The sequence below is a fragment of the Giraffa tippelskirchi genome, chromosome 8 (assembly GCF_054371585.1).
Source record: "Giraffa tippelskirchi isolate mGirTip1 chromosome 8, T2T-mGirTip1v1.2.pri, whole genome shotgun sequence".
Taxonomy (NCBI): Eukaryota; Metazoa; Chordata; class Mammalia; order Artiodactyla; family Giraffidae; genus Giraffa; species Giraffa tippelskirchi.
The window spans coordinates 55,780,526-55,796,983 of record NC_137282.1 but is presented as its reverse complement, the minus strand read 5'-3'; the positions used below and the strand labels follow the sequence as shown (position 1 = coordinate 55,796,983).

Below are 16,458 nucleotides of genomic sequence, written 5' to 3'. Positions count from 1 at the left end.
TCACTCAGTAGTCTGTAATGTTCTATACTGGAAAAGAATCCGAAAAGGAGTGTGTGTGTATATATATAATCTAACTGATCCACTTCATTGTACACCTGAAGCTAACACTATACTCCAATAAAAATTAATTGAAAAAGGAAAACATAAAATGAAAAAAAGAACTGAAGTTAAAACTCACAGATGTACAACTCTTGCATTTTTATGTTCCTTAAAAAATGGAAAGATTGCCAACTAGTTTTATTTAAGATCTGGCTTGGTCTAAAAAGTCATTTCAAACTGACATTTAGTTTCCATATTAAAAGAGTGCCTATTAAGCAACCAGATACGTCCTAGTCGTTAGGCGCATCCCAGTCAAATCTGTACTGTGTCCACCCTCCCAGAGTTTATGAGCCGGCACAGAGGAGCTGGACCCCTAATTATTACTGCAAATAAATCCAAAGATGGAGCTCAGAGTAGGGGGTGTGAATGAGGAGATGGGGGGCTTCCAGCAAGCTGGTGGGATCTGGAGGGATGGTGAGGATGGAGGCTCCCGGAGAAGGGGTCTGCTGGGACTGTGGAGGCAGAGGGCAGCCTGAGCGATGACAAAGGGGAAGGATACTGCCACGTGTGTGGGCACCAGGCTGCTGTCCCTGGGACGGGAGGAGGTGGCCCAGAGGAAGCAAAGCTGAGAGCTGAGCTAGAAGCATCAGCAGGGTCAGAGCGGAGAGCAGGAGGGGTGTGTGGATGCCCTGTGATGTGGACGCCCTGTGACATGGATGCTGAGAGCCCTAAGGGAGGGGCCTCGACACTCCCTTGACACATGGAGACTAGTCCAGGGCAGGTGGAACCACATCATTTCAGCTCAAATCTGACAATGGGATCTTCCCAGGAGCTAGAGTGTCTCCAAGATTCCAGACTCACAGGGCCCAGACTTCAGATCACCCAGCCCTCAGAAGGAATCTCCTCTCTGCAAATGGACAGAAGGCACAGAGTCCAACCCTCCTAAATTTAACATGGGGAACTGTGCATTTCTTAGAAAATACAATAAATGAAGAGATGAGGTTATATGTAAGTTACATGCTTTGCTTTACCCTCTGCGGCCTGCTGCTCCCAACTTCTCGCCCACAAGTTCCTGCCCTTGTTGATTTTGGGGGATTCAAGATTCATCATCCACATGAGAGGGGGCTCCATGGAGGAGAGAATTAATTCCTTTGGAGCAAACAAGCTGTGAAATGACCGAGCAAAGAGTCAGACACGACTCAGCAACTAACGTGTAACTTGTAAAACAAACTGTACCTGCATATCACAGTTTTCAGAACAAAGGTGAAACCATATTTTGTGAAAATCCAGGCGACTTCCCCGGTGGTCTGGTGGCTAAGAATACGAGCTCCCAGTGTAGGGGGCCTGAGTTCGATCCCTGGTCAGGGAACTAGATCCCACAACTTGCAATTAAGATCCAGAGCAGTCCAATAAATAAATATTTTAAAAAATATATCCAAGTGAGTTTTATCTCTGGACTGTCATGTCTCCAAATATAACAGGCAAGAGTAATCACTGCTGGTGGTTTAGTTGCTAAGTCATGTCCGACTCTTTGCAAACCCACAGACTGTAGCCCACCAGGTTCCTCTGTCCATGGAATTCTCCAGGCAAGAATACTGGAGTGGGTTGCCATTCCCTTCTCCAGGGGATCTTCCTGACCCAGGCACTGAACCTGGGTCTGCTACATTGCAGGCAGATTCTTTACTGACTGAGCCACCAGGGAAGCTCAGCTTTAACTGTGTCCATTTCCTCTGACCTGGCTGGTTGCTCATCTCCAGCTGCCACAATGATGACTCTGTCCTTCTTTCTTATCCACACTCCAAGGCTTTATACCCACTCACCACACCTGGCTCTTTCTATAAGATGCAGTCAAAAGGGAGAGGAGAAACCTGCCTGATTCTCTGGATTCTGAGTGATCCACAGGATCCTACACAAGTAAGTGAAGGTACAAAGGCAGATATTTCCTGAGAGGAAAACATCCCCATTTCTAAGGTCCCTGTAACCTACCGTCCCACCAGGATAAAAAAAAAAAAAAAAATGCAGCTCCTACTTTGACCATGCTTCAGACTGTGGTGTTGCAGAAAACTCTTGAGCCTCCCTTGGACTGCAAGGAGATAGAACCAGTACATCCTAAAGGAAATCAACCCTGAATATTCTTTGGAAGGACTGAGGACTGATGCTGAAGCTGAAGCTCAAATACTTTGGCCACCTGATGCTGGGAAAGACTGAGGGCAGGAGGGGAAGGGGGCGGCAGAGGATGAGATGGTTGGATGGCATCACCGACCCAATGAGTTTGAGCAAGCTCCAGGAGATAGTGAAGGAGAGGGAAGCCTAGTGTGCTGCAGTCCATGGGATCACAAAGAGTCGGACAACTTAGTGACTGAATAACAATAAACTCTGACCATATGGACACTTCAGTGTTTTCTTAGAAACAGAGTCCTGCCTAACCTTAATTCCCTTTTCCTTCTTTCACAGTAGATTTTGGTAATACCTGTCTGGCTATCTGAACATAACATGTGGATGACAAGTGGGTCACCAATCACTTAGACCACCAATCAGCCACTGCTTTGGAGATGTTGCCGGCTGGGAATGGCACTGATCGGCAGACAAGGGAGAATCTCAGAAGTACTGGACTTAAGTCCAGATTTATTTCCCAATGTAGTTTCAGAATCTTGTGTAAAACCTTTAGTCTGTGGTCTATGGTATTGATGTCTAAATAAAGAGCTCTAGGCTGAATCATTGCTAAGGTCTCCTGTCACTTAAATATGATAATTACACAGTAGCCAGGGAAGAATCTGTTATTTTAATACATTTAGGTGCTTATTTGGTCTACTTATTTTGTTAATCACTGCAGCATGTATTTTGGAAAAGAGATTCATTGTATGACATAGTGTGCTAATAATCATGTGTCCACACAGTATTCTTGCTTGGAGAACTCCATGGACAGAAGAGGCTGGCAGGCTACAATCCACAGGGTTACAAAGAGTCAGACACGACTGAACTGACTTAGCATGCACGACGTACACACCACACAGAGTGTGGATGACATTCACACATTAATCAAGCCCAGGTAGATTCCCCTGGTGGCTCAGATGGTAAAGAATCTGCCTGCCAATGCAGGAGTCTCGAGTTTGATCCCTGGGTCGGGAAGATCCCCTGGAGAAGGGAATGGCTACCCACTCCAGTATTCTTGCCTGGAGAATTCCACGGACAGAGGAACCAGGCATGCTGCAATCCATGTGGTCGTAAAGATTCAGACACAACTGAGTGACTAACACTTTCACTTTCACCCTTGTTAAGCAACATTGCAAGTTAGGATATATGTATTATTTAAATCAGTCTAGGTATATAAATTTAGATTTAACTTGAAATCTCTTATACTGAGTAAAATGCTTACATTACAATAATATAAGCAAAAAGAACATGATTCAATATGTCAATTAACTAGTGTCCTGTCTCCTGGATAAGAGAAATCCATAAACATTTTTAAATAGGGAACTTTTAGTGGAAAATAGGTCTCTGTCTTTTCTCTGGTCCATAAAGTCAAGCCTCTCTTCCATTTCAGTCAAAAATTAAAAATAATAATATAAATTACATTTTAACTGCTTTTAAAAATACTTCTCTAAGTCTGTTCTATATCAATGCTAATCATTTCATCTAGCTCATTTATTTCAAAGAGATTTTTTGAAAGAGATGTATAATTAATTAAAACAGAAGTTGGGTAATATAGGATTTTCCATATTCTACCTGGCAACTTACATAAATCAGAAAAATACATGTTTTACTTTCCTTAGCTTTGCTCAAAGTGATACAATTTATTATTGTCTGTTGTTGGATGCTTTGCATATTCTTATCAAAAGTACATCTTGGTAAATAACCAATTACATTGGATGAAATGGTAAAGATGGTTGTGTGTAATGAGATCACCTCAAATTAGCGGGAAAAAAACAAAAAAACCCAGAAAACCTTCTTAAGTGTGTTTTAGGAACAGTGAATCAGAGATCACATCTCAGCCTCATTTTTCAGAAAGAGTTGGTGGAGGGGAAGCTCTGAAACCAGGGCAGGTCTACATCCCCCTCTGACCTTTCCAGAGTTTGTATCAGAAGTTGTCCTCTCAGCAGAAAGAAGCAACTTTAGCGATAACCTTCCAGTCGCTTCTTAAATATCGGGTCACCTTCATTTTCTGACCATAGAAACATACAAGACATACTTGTTACAAACTAAGTGGACGAGTGTGTATTTCCCGTTATGTAATTAAGCATGTCCCAGATAGCCACTGAAATGCCCTTGAGCCCTGGACCAATGACTTTATTGCTTAAGAAGAACCGCTGTTATCTTCTGCCCTTTTTTAACCATTAAAACAGTAAGATCAAACTTCTGCAAGAAGGTGCGCTGATTCTTCTAAAGTGCATGTCTGAACTTTTAAAGCTACATGTCGCATGGCGCCCTTTGTGTTTTCTTTAGCCGCAAAGAATTTAAAGGGAACACCTCTGTGCTTGTACAGTGTGGTTCAGACAAAAGAAAGGACTTCACACAGCCATTGGCATGTTTGAACCAGTTTCACAAGACACTGCAGATGAGTTGGCTCCTAAATTCAGAGATCCGGAGCTCAAGAACAAAAAGGACTGGCAGCTCAGCCCACCCGCTTCAAGGCTTTGCTGAGAGCCTGGATGTGGTGATGCACCCTCCTTTAGAGAGAAAAGCCTGTACTTTGTGCCAACAGTAGGGGACTGACATCCAACGTGGGAAGTGACGTGATAGCCAAGGGGATTAGCTACATTCTCAAACGTGTTGAAGTTAATAGTTGTTGCTTATATTCTCCAAGAACAGAAAAATAGAACTTGGGATGACTTGACTGACGGCTCTGAAGACAAAGGAGAAGAAAGGCTGGATCGTGCAAGTGAGGACCCAGATAAACGTAACGGCAAAGGCAAGAGTGGAATCTGTGTTCTTGGATTCAGAGTCTGACTGTAAACAGAGCGGAGTTTCTCCACATTCCGCAGAGTTCCCCAGGGGAATGTACTTTAGGCTGTTTCTCCCAGGAATTCCCTGACCTTGAGCAGTAGCGAAGACACTGTGCCAAATGGGGTTCCATCATACTATCCTTTAGCTTGTTTAAAAGCTCTGTTTCCCCGCTTCTGGAATTATTGCTCCCAGGAGATATGGATGGGTGTGGAAGTTGCTATTTTATTAATATTAATGCTACAAAGAGCAAAATAGTCCACGCCAAACTCTGGAGACAAAATATCCAAGAATTAACAGAGGTGTTACATCCCACTTGCAAACCAGCACTTCAGATCATGCGTGTGTGTTTGTGTGTGTGTTCAGTCATGTCCAACTCTTTGCAATCCCATGGACTGTAGCCAGCCAGGCTCCTCTGTCCATGGGATTGTCCAGGCAAGAATACTGGAGTTGGTTATCTTTTCCTGCTCCAGGGATTCTTCCTGACCCAGGGATCAAACTCTCATCTCCTATGTCTCCTGCATTAGCAGGTGGATTCTTTTCTCTTTTTTTTGCCTGAGGTTTATGTATATTTAATTGGAGGATAATTGCTTTACAATGTTGTGTTGGTTTCTGCCACACATCCCCATGAATCAGCCACAGGTATACATATGTCCCCTCCCTCTTGAGCTTCCCTCCCACTTCCCAGCCCATCCCAGCCCTCTAGGTTGTCACAGAGCACTGAGTTTGGGCTCCCTGGGTCCTACAGCAAATCCCCACTGGCTAACTATTTTCCATATGGAAATGTATATGTCTCCATGCTCCTCTGTCAGTTCGCCCCACCCTCTCCTTCCCCTGACTGTGTCCACAAGTCTGTCCTCTATGACTGCACGTTCACTGCTTCCCTGCAAATCGGTTCATCAGACCGTCTTTCTAGATTCCATAATAGTAGTGTTATTCACTCAGTGGTGTCCGACTCTTTGTACCCCACGGACTGCAGTGCACCAGGCTCCTCTGTCTATGGGATTCACCAGGCAAGAATACTGGAGAGGGTTGCCATTCCCTTCTCTAGAGGGTCTTCCCAACGCAGAGATTGAACCCAGGTCTCTTGTGTTGCAGACAGATTCTTAACCGTTTGAGCTACAGGAAAGTCCTCTAGATTTCTTATGTATGTGTTAATATATGATATTTGGTTTTCTCTTTTTGACTTGCTTCACTCTGTATAATAGGCTCTAGATTCATTCACCTCATTAGAACTGACTCAAATGCATTCCTTTTTATGGTTGAGTAATATTCCATGATATATATGTACCACAGTTTCTTTATCCATCCATCTGTCGATGGACATCTAGGTTGCTTCCACGTCCTAGCTATTGTAAATAGTGCTGGCAGGCGGATGCTTGAGCCACCAGCAAAGCCCCTTCTCTTAAGATATTTCTTTTCCAAACAGACAACAATTGATGGTAGCATCCTGTGTGGCTCGGTGCAGGAAGAGCTGAATGAGTTAAGAAAGCACAGACCAGATTTATGAGGAAGGTTCTCATAGGAAAATGAATGGATGCCACAGAAGGGTGGGTTAGGACTGTGGGTTGGGACAGCTGGGGTCCCAGGGACGGTGCTTGCAGAGCTGGGCACCCAGCACTCACAGGACAGGTGGCGATGCTCTGCTCCCACTGGGTCATGCTCAGGCTCTCCTCCAGGCTCGTGCATTTCTTCATCACTACGTCCCAGCCACAGTACGGGTCCTGGGCCCCAATGCAGGCACTGAAAACACACACCAAAGGGTCATCAGAAAGGCAGGCTAATCTAGAGCAAAAGAGGTACGCTAAGACCTGACCCTTAGGACCTGATGTAGGAACTAGTTCTGTGAAACAAAAGCTTCAGTCTGCACGTTAGAGAACATAGCTAACTGCATACACCAGTAAGTATCTAACTAAAATTAAATAAATCAATTTTAGTTGAAATGTCTGTTTTTTCTAAGATACAGAAAAGTCTATCGGTGCTAACATGGTGACTTTTGGTGTTATGAATGATCTAAAGTCAGACTTTTGCTCAAGAATACTAGTTATCACCTCTACCACCATCATAACCAACATCATCCCATGAATAATAGGAATTATTTGTGATAAGTATAATGATTACATCATTGATACACTAACAGCTTTTATAGGAAGGTATTAATATTTTTACTTTATCATCATAATCATTATCACTACCACCACCATCATCATTACTACATCATCCTCACCCACTTAATGATAGATATTATTGGTTAAACAGACTGTGATCTATAAGATTATTACATCATTTAACCATTTAAACAACTCTAATGAGGAAGGTGTTATTATTTCAACTTTACTGATGAGAAAAAGGAGACACCAGAAATTTCTAAAATTTGCCCACAGACAAACAAACACACCTCCAAACCTGTAACATGACTGGTTCAAATATAATAAAATAGAGAAGTCTTCCTTTTGAGTAACAGACTTTAAAAATGTATTAAAATTTTCCACTTAATAGTGGTTTATTATAGCCCTGTCTACAATATTCAATATACTATATAATAGATACTGTAGATGGTAGATACTTTATTCTAGCTCTGTCTCAATGAAAGAGTGCATATACAACATGGGCATGATTAGATGAAGAGTTCTGGCCAACAACAATAGCAACAGATACAATAGAAGGCTGGGAATTCCCTGGCAGCCCAGTGGTTAGGATTCTGTGTTTCCAGAGCAGGAGGCACAGGCTTGATCCTGGCAGGGGAACTAAGATCCTACAAGCCATGGAGTGTGATCAAAAATAAAAGTAAAAAAACCCAGGAGATGTGGGGAGGGAGGAAGCAGGCAGAGAGGACAGTGACAGGGCCAGAATGGTACAGAAGATGCTCCCACAGACAAGCAGGCCACTGGATGCTTTCTCTTAAGAGCCAGGAGGTCAGGGATGCAGTGAGCAAAGGCAGCAAATACAGCCTGGGAGTGACAAGGTCTACCAAGCTAGGACAGAGCTTAAAAGAGACTGTGGCCACCTCCAACACTTCGGCCATCTGATGCGAAGAGCCGACTCGTTAGAAAAGACCCTGATGCTAGGATAGATTGAAGGCAGGGGGAGAAGGGGACGACAGAGGATGAGATGGTTGGATGGCATCATGGACTCGATGGACATGAGTTTGAGTATGCTCCAGGAGACAGTGAATGACAGGGAAGCCTGGCGTGCTGCAGTCCATGGGGTCACAATGAGGTGGACACGATTGAGTGACTGAACAGCAACAACAATGAGAGACTGAAGATGCTATAGAGTTATCAGTTCACTGAGGGTAGGACTACACATTCTCGCCTAATCATCAAACACGGGGCCAGGGAGGTAGTCTAAATAATGATGTCATTAGTATTAATGATATTAAAAACCCCTTACTAATAAATCAAACAGGCTAACCTTGTATAGAGCACTGTTCTAAGAACTTGACCTTTATTTCCTCATTTAAACCTCATAAAAGCTTTAAATACAGTACCCCCATTAGGCAATGGCACCTCACTCCAGTACTCTTGCCTGGAAAATCCCATGGACGGAGGAGCCTGGTAGGCTGCAGTCCATGGGGTTGCTAAGAGTCGGACACGACTGAGTGACTTCACTTTCACTTTTCACTTTCATGCATTGGAGAAGGAAATGGCAACCCACTCCAGTGTTCTTGCCTGGAGAATCCCAGGGACCGCGGAGCCTGGTGGGCTGCCATCTGGGGTCGCACAGAGTCGGACACGACTGAAGCAACTTAGCAGCAGCAGCAGCATTAGCTATTCCATTTAGTCTCATTTTAAAAGGAAAAAAAATTCAAAGAATAGAATGGAGACAAAGGAGAAGTCCAAGTTCTACAGTTGGGGATGATAATCCAAAGGTAATAAATCAAGCAATAGAGAAAAATATGGCTGATTAAGTTATATGCAATTACTGTTTATCAACCAGCCAAAGTTCAAAGGGTTAAAACTGGTGCTGCTCACTGCAGGACCAGGCTGGGGTGGACAGGAGTGTCAAACAGTTACCTTCACTATAACGTCACCGGAACTTTTTGATAAGTGACCCTGTACCTGTTAAAAGATAAACTGAGGCCTATTAAACTGTTCAGTGGGACTTCCCTGGTGGCTCAGTGGTAAACAACATGCCTGCCAATGCAGGAGACGCAGGTTCAATCTCTGTGTTGGGAAGATTCCCTAGAACAGGAAATGGTAACCCACTTGCGTATTCTTGCCTGGGAAATTCCATGGACAGAGGAGCCTGGTGGGCTATGGTCCATGGGTTGCAAACAGTAGGACACAACTGAGTGACTGAACAACAGCAGCAATACAATTAAACAGTTCAAGAGTTTATTTGAGCAAAGGAGCTAAAGAAGGGTTTTTATAGGGAAGATTCCCTGGTGGCTCAGAGGAAAAGGATCTGCCCGCAATGAGGGAGACTTGGGTTTGCTCCCTGGGTCAGGAAGATCCCCTGGAGAAGTGAATGGCTACCCACTCCAGGTTTCTTGCCTGGAGAATTCCATGGACAGAGGAGCCTGGCGGGCTACGGTCCATGGGGTCGCAAAGAGTAGGATACAAGTGAACAACTAACACTTTCACTTGAGAAGCAAAGCAAGAAAGTTATTTGATTGCCTGCAGCTTAAGAGGTACCTTACTTGGGAAAGCCTGGTTGGCTGCTTGCCATCTTGTTCTTAAGTTTCACCTTCTCTGATCCCAGTGTACTGACTGGGTCATGCAGGACCGGCGCCTACTCCTACTGAAACATCCCTGCCGGATGCTCAGCGTGCATCACATGGCGGGATCCGATACATGTTTGATCCTGTTTTCCTGTCTGTGGGCAAAAAGGGCTTCGAGAATTATTCAAGAAGCCTGGATTCCATTTCATGCTTTTTTTTTTTTTTTTAATTAAAGCAACATGACCATGAGACAAACTTCAATTTCCAAAAAATAAGGAAATTTCACCAAGCCCCTAATTTTGCCTGAGACTTCCCCTTGCAAAGTTGCTGTAGAACTGAAGCAATGCCACAGGGTTACGAGGAATAGTTAAGCTGCTTTATACGAAAAGCAGCTTATAATAACATGTCTTTCTTCTGATACTACTGATGGTCCTGCAGTTTCTTAAAATTACACTTAAAACACTAAAACTTCTCTATAATCATAAGAGCCCATTCATTAAAAATACCATTTATGTATAAAGTTGTTTTCCTCACAGTAAGCATTTCATACCACAAGGGACATTCTAATGATCTCTACCTATATTCTAAATTACACCTTAAGGAAAACTAGTAATGACTGCTTAGTTTTGGAAGGTGTGTCTCTGAAGGAGGTCATATCGAAAATCACAGACTCCCTACGAATGCAGCCATTGTGAAAGTGGCTTTTCTTTATACTACCATGGCAATGCTTTTCTTTTTGTAATAAATCTTTTCAATAATATTTCTTTCTTATTTTGTTAAGAACTTGAGATTATTTTGAGTTGACATATTGCTCCGGCATCTGAAAGTATCTGAATTCAGAAAAAAATGTTGGTCAGAATTCTAGGTTCAATTTGAAAACACATTTATTGAAAAGTGGACTTTAGAGCAAATATATATTTAGAGGTAGGCCTTAATTCTGGAAGGATAAACTACTTTCCTTTTTACAGGAAATTTATCTGGTGACATTAAAATTTATATAAACTCTTCCTTTACTTTTTAAAGTTTGCAGTTATGCTATTTGTTGAGTAATAGAAAAAAAAAGGCATATTCATCAAAATCTTTCCACTGTATTTCTGGAAAGCTGGAGCTAATTACTGAATATCATCCTCTTGTGTATTAGATTAAGTATCGATGATTTCATCTGGCTTGTTTCTATCATAGTAACTGCCATTATGTCAACTTATTTTTGATGTTAAGAATTTTTGCTGGATCAACAAAATTTATTCACGAAAACATGGAATGTCAAAAGTGTTCCCATCATTCATTTATTCATCACATGCTTAGCACCTGGCGTGAACTGAAAGTGATGGGTGTACCAGGCAAACAAAAGAGACATAGTCAGTGTACCAAAGAACTCACCTCTTAGTGAAGGAAATAAACATGAAACAACGACAACAACAGCCAGTTGCAAAGGAGAAAAAATGAAAAGGGGATGAGGAAGTATGGGGAGAGAGGCATTTAAGCTGGGACCAATAAGATGACTAGAGTGATCGACATGATACTTTTCAGGGAAAATAGAACACTTTAGCAGGGAGATCAGCATGAGGCAGCAAGACCAGATGGGCGAGAACTTGAGTGTTTAAAGAAACGCCCAATAAATGGAGGTGGGGTTTTGGAAGAAGCTTGGTGTATAGACTCTGCTGAGAGCTCCAGCCTCCCTCCCTAAGGACTTAGGTTTCCTTGTAAATGCTGCATGCACCTTTAAAGCGTTTCCCAAATTCTGTGCAAGAATCATCACATGTCAAACATCAGTATTTATTTGTATTATCATGATGATGACAGCAAGAGAGAGAATAACTTAGCCATTCATGAATGATAGGCCTTAACTTCTAAGACTGTCTCAGGTGCCTTATTCTTAACCGCTAAGTCACCATATCCTTCAGAATCTGCTTTTACTTTGAGCTGCATTAAAAGCATTATACTACTAAAAATAAGATGGAGACATTCCAATTAGACAGTAACCTCCCTGAAGAAGGGCTTCCCTCGTGGCTCAGATGGTAAAGAAACTGCCTGCAATGCAGGAGACCCAGGTTTGATCCCTGGGTTGGCAAGAACCCCTGGAGGAGGAAATGGCACCCACTCCAGTATTCTGGCCTGGAGAATCGCATGGACGGAGGAGCCTGGAGGCTTATAATCTATAGGGTCCTAAAGAGGCGGACACAACTGAGTAACTAACACTTTCACTTCCTGAAAAATGCATTCTAAGATGTCCACAAACCCCTCAATTGATAAATCTAACTGGAACATCTTTTTTTTTTTTTCCAGTTTCCTCTTCTGTAAGAATGGAATGACAATACTCACCTCACTGGGCTGTTCTGAGGATTAAATTGTGTCATGTAGTTAAAAAAAAAAAAGCAACCAAACAGAACAAAGTGTTTTGAGATGGGATGTACATAGCTATTCTACTTCATGCATGTGTGCATCCGCAGTCGTGTCTGACTCTTTGCAACCCCATGGACTATATAGCCTGGCAGGCTCCTCCGCCATAGAATTTTCCAGGCAAGAATACTGGAGTGGGTTGCCATTGCCTACTCCAGGGGATCTTCTTGACCCAGGGATCGAAACTGTGTTTCTTGTGTCTCCTGCACTGGCAGGCAGATTCTTTACCACTGGCGCCACCTGGGAAGCCCTTTATGCTTAACCTCTAAACGTAATTACAAATTAATATATGCAGTTGATTTCTGAGAATGTCTGAAAACATTGTATTCCAAAAATACTAGCTCTGTGAATACCTTGGGGTCTTTATTTAATAAGGGGATGTGTCACACTAGGATGTGTTCCTTTAGGTATTTCAGCTACACACTTGGGTCGATTTTTAAACTACTTGCATATACGCGTACTGCTGTGGTTTGAAGGCAGAAGAACCAGGAATGAACTTGCAGCCCAGTGAGAGAGGAAGACCATGGTCATGATCATTGCATGACAACACCAGAGTTGATGACTGTTAAGTAAGAAGTCCAGACAACCGGTGCTACAGGAGTCAGAGGAGAGAGCTGTGGCCCAGATGAGTTCCAGGAAGTTGGCCTTTGAATGAAGCTGGGGATTAGCTGAGTAAGAAGAACATCCCTGATCATTACGGCTCTGGGAGGGACAACATGGAGTCACGTACCTATGGAATGATCAGGGAGGTAAGCCAAGCAGCTTGGCTGGGCTGAAGTTTCCTCAAGATTCCAGAGAAGTGTAGTGATGCAATTAAAACGGTGCTTTGCTTAAGCATGGGGAATTTGTCTGTGGTGTATAGGATGTATATGACATCTAGAAGATTAATTCATAATTCCCAAGAAGAATTGAGATACAAGTACATTTGAAACAGCATTTTTTTAAAGTTAAGACACACGCGAAGTAAACAAAAGACATAGTCACCAATAAAAATATGTGTCCACACTCATGATGCATAGTGTTCTAAAGGCATTTAATAATCATTCATGTTACAGGCCATGATTTGTAGAGAAAGTTAATGAACTAGATTTTCAATTAGTCACTAACATTCAATATATTAAAAACTAGTCATTATTGGCTTATCATTAAATTACATGAAATAAAATGAGGATTTTTCACATTTCAATTTGCTTTTATCATCAAGTTCAAATAACTGATTTGCACTGCTGGTAATATGAAGCAAATGGTTTTTAGTTAAAATCTTAGTAGGGAGATAGAACACTGAGGTTTTCCTGAAAAATCTGTTTTAAAACTGAACTAGATTGATATAAATTTTGCAGTGAGGCATTATGGGAAAATTGATAGTTTAAACAGTGAAAAAAGTGGAGGGTGTTTGAAATAAGTAAAACAAAAATGCTTCCTGGAAATTGAGCATTTGCGATCAGTTTTGTTTTCTGATGGGATACAGAGAATTGCGTTTTACCCAGTTTTCCCACATTGATTACTGAGCTGTTTATCTTGGCCTCTGGGTGGACCTCAGTCATTGGGGACTTTTCTCTTTTCCAAACACAAAGATTTTCTGGAAAGGCCACATTCTGTCCTTTGAAAGTGAAGCTCTCCAGGGAAGGCAGGCTGTCCAGTTTTGTACTTAGGGACAAAAGGGGCCCAGAGGGCAAACATGAGCCCTTCCCAGCTCACAGGGCTGTTGAAGGAATTTCCAAGTGACTGGAAAATGCTGTGTCCTGTGCCAGGACAAAAAGAACAGCATCACTGGAGTCTTCGTTCAGGGAAAAGTCTACACTTTGGTATCTGATCTTCTCTCTGCACAAGAGAGGTAACTACAGGTTCCAGTGCCCTCTCCTCCCTGGCCAATCAAGGAAAAAAATGATGACACAATTACTTTTTGCCCCCCTCATGTTTAATCAAGAGAAACCCTTCTGCATATGAGGGTTTAGTGGGCAGAATCAGAGGACTGATGCTGAAGCTGAAGTTCTAGTCCGTTGGCCACCGGATGCAGAGTCGACCCATTCGAAAAGACCCTGATGCTGGAAAGACGGAAGGCAGGAGGAGAAGGGGGTGACAGAGATAGAGATGGTTGGATGGTATCACCAACTCAATGGACATGAGTTTGAGCAAACTCCAGGAGATGGTGAAGGACAGGGAAGCCTGGCATGTTGCAGTCCACGGGGTCACAAAGAGTCGGACATGACTTAGCAACTGAACAGCAACAGCAAATTCGTTTTGAAGGAAGAATATTTACTTTGTAAAATGGGTACAGGTCAAAACATCCTTTTGATGTTTATATGATTCATGACTCAGTGGTTAAGGTTGTCTTGCTGGGGGACTTTTGGAGGATTCTGCAATTTCTCTCTATGCACTGTGTTTCTCTCATCAGGCAAATGCTTTTCTTAAGAGAATATTTCATTAATAAAGGTGCCAGTTATTAACTCCACCTCTTAAAACTTTGTTCTTTCAAATAATATACATCCTGCAGTAACCTAATTTTGATACTAATTGTCTTCATGAGGTGTTAATTTTTTTTTTCTATTACAAGCTAACTAGAATTTGAATTCTAGTTATTTGAATGGAATAACTAGACATCCATTCAAAAAGGGAGTTAAAGTTTTTTCTTAATGGTTTCCTCTTTCCCTCCAGTTGTACAGCAAAACTTAAAATAGATGTCTCTTATGTTATATATAAGCTGTGGTTCTCCTGGTTCTCAGCTTTTCTTCTCTCTCCAAATAGTTTTTATAACAAAGCAAAAATAAAACAAATACCTAAGGACTAAGGGCTTCCAATCCTTTGGGTAATGTTTTTATATCAATACTACACTTTTCTGTGGGCTTTCCAGGTGGTGCTAGTGGTAAAGAACCTGTCTGACAATGCAGGATATGTAAGATGTGGATTTGATCCCATGGGTCAGGAGAATCCCATGGATAGCAGAGGCTCATGGATTACAGTCTATAGGGTAGCACAGTCAGACACGACTGAAGCAACTAATCACTCATGCATGCGTACTTTTCTTTAAAGAGAGCTTTACAGTTTCTCCAGAATTGAGTTTTGTTTTGTTTTGTTTTTTTTAAGGTCATGAAGAAAAATAGTAGAAAGGAGAGAGGCAGAGTATCCATTTGTTAATTTGATAAGTATTTACTGACCCTGTCTCTGGCCAGGCACATGCTGAAGGCTACAGGGAGCCTAGAAAGACAATGCCAGCCTTTGGAGTTCATGTTCTTAAGGGCAGAAGGAAACCTGCCCTGGCAGCCCATACTCAGAATTCTAGTTTCTGTTCTGTGACTGATGACTCTTGGTACAATCTCTCTCTGATTCCGATCCAATTCCTCATCTGTGAAATGTTGACTCTACAACCTAATAGGTTTATCTTATCTCATAATTGTGGTGGGTGTCAAATAAAAAATAAAAACTTGATGAGTGTCTGAAGAGTAGAAAACTATTAATTTAACTGGGTTTAGAGTTAAATTATGTAATTTAATACTTAATGGATGTAATTTAACACCCAATTTTAAATGTTAGTGTATATAATGATGCAAGGTACGTTTGTTCATTCAAAAGGCATATATGACAATAAGCTAATTCAGGAATCAGCAAATGACAGCCTGCGGTCCTAATCCAGCCTACTCCCTGAAGTTTCACTGAGGCACGGGGTAGGCAGGTTCTCGGCCCCGGTATCTTGGTGACAGTCATGTCTCCATGTGGGGCAGAGCTTAACTACAGATGACCTAAGCTTTAGTGGAGTGCCCTGGGACCCTTCTGATCATGCACATGGGGGGATTATGAGCACCTGCTACAAAGCTGCTTTCCTTCCACCTCACTATGATCCAGGGAGGGTTTCATGAGATAGTTTTTCATTGCCTCCTGAGTTCTAATGAGGCATATGGCTTTCTGCCCCCTACTCTCATCCCTACGAGGGTACAGTTGGAGGCATAAAACTGAAAGAGACACATGTACCCCAATGTTCGTTGCAGCACTGTTTATAATAGCCAGGACATGGAAGCAACCTAGATGTCCATCAGCAGATGAATGGATAAGAAAGCTGTGGTACATATACACAATGGAATATTACTCAGCCATTAAAAAGAATGCATTTGAATCAGTTCTAATGAGGTGGATGAAACTGGAGCCTATTATACAGAGTGAAGTAAGCCAGAAAGGAAAACACCAACACAGTATACTAATGCATATATATGGAATTTAGAAAGATGACAACGATAACCCTGTATGCGAGACAGCAAAAGAGACACAGATGTATAGAACAGTATTATGGACTCTATGGGAGAAGGCAAGGGTGGGATGATATGGGAAAATGGCACTGAAGCATGTAAATTATCATTTGTGAAATGAATTGCCAGTCCAGGTTCGATGCATGATACAGGGTGCTTGGGGCTGGTGCACTGGTA

General features: G+C 42.2%; 1 protein-coding gene across 5 annotated transcripts in view; it reads right to left on the bottom strand.

Moving 5' to 3' along the window:
- SEMA5A (semaphorin 5A) overlaps nt 1-16,458 on the bottom strand; it is a 521,440-nt gene that overhangs the window by 85,396 nt on the left and 419,586 nt on the right. For all 5 annotated transcript variants that reach the window (XM_081521332.1, XM_081521329.1, XM_081521334.1 and 2 more), the window contains exon 13: nt 6,606-6,723. In XM_081521332.1, coding sequence (XP_081377458.1) covers nt 6,606-6,723 — 118 coding nt within the window. The remainder of the gene's footprint in view (nt 1-6,605; nt 6,724-16,458) is intronic.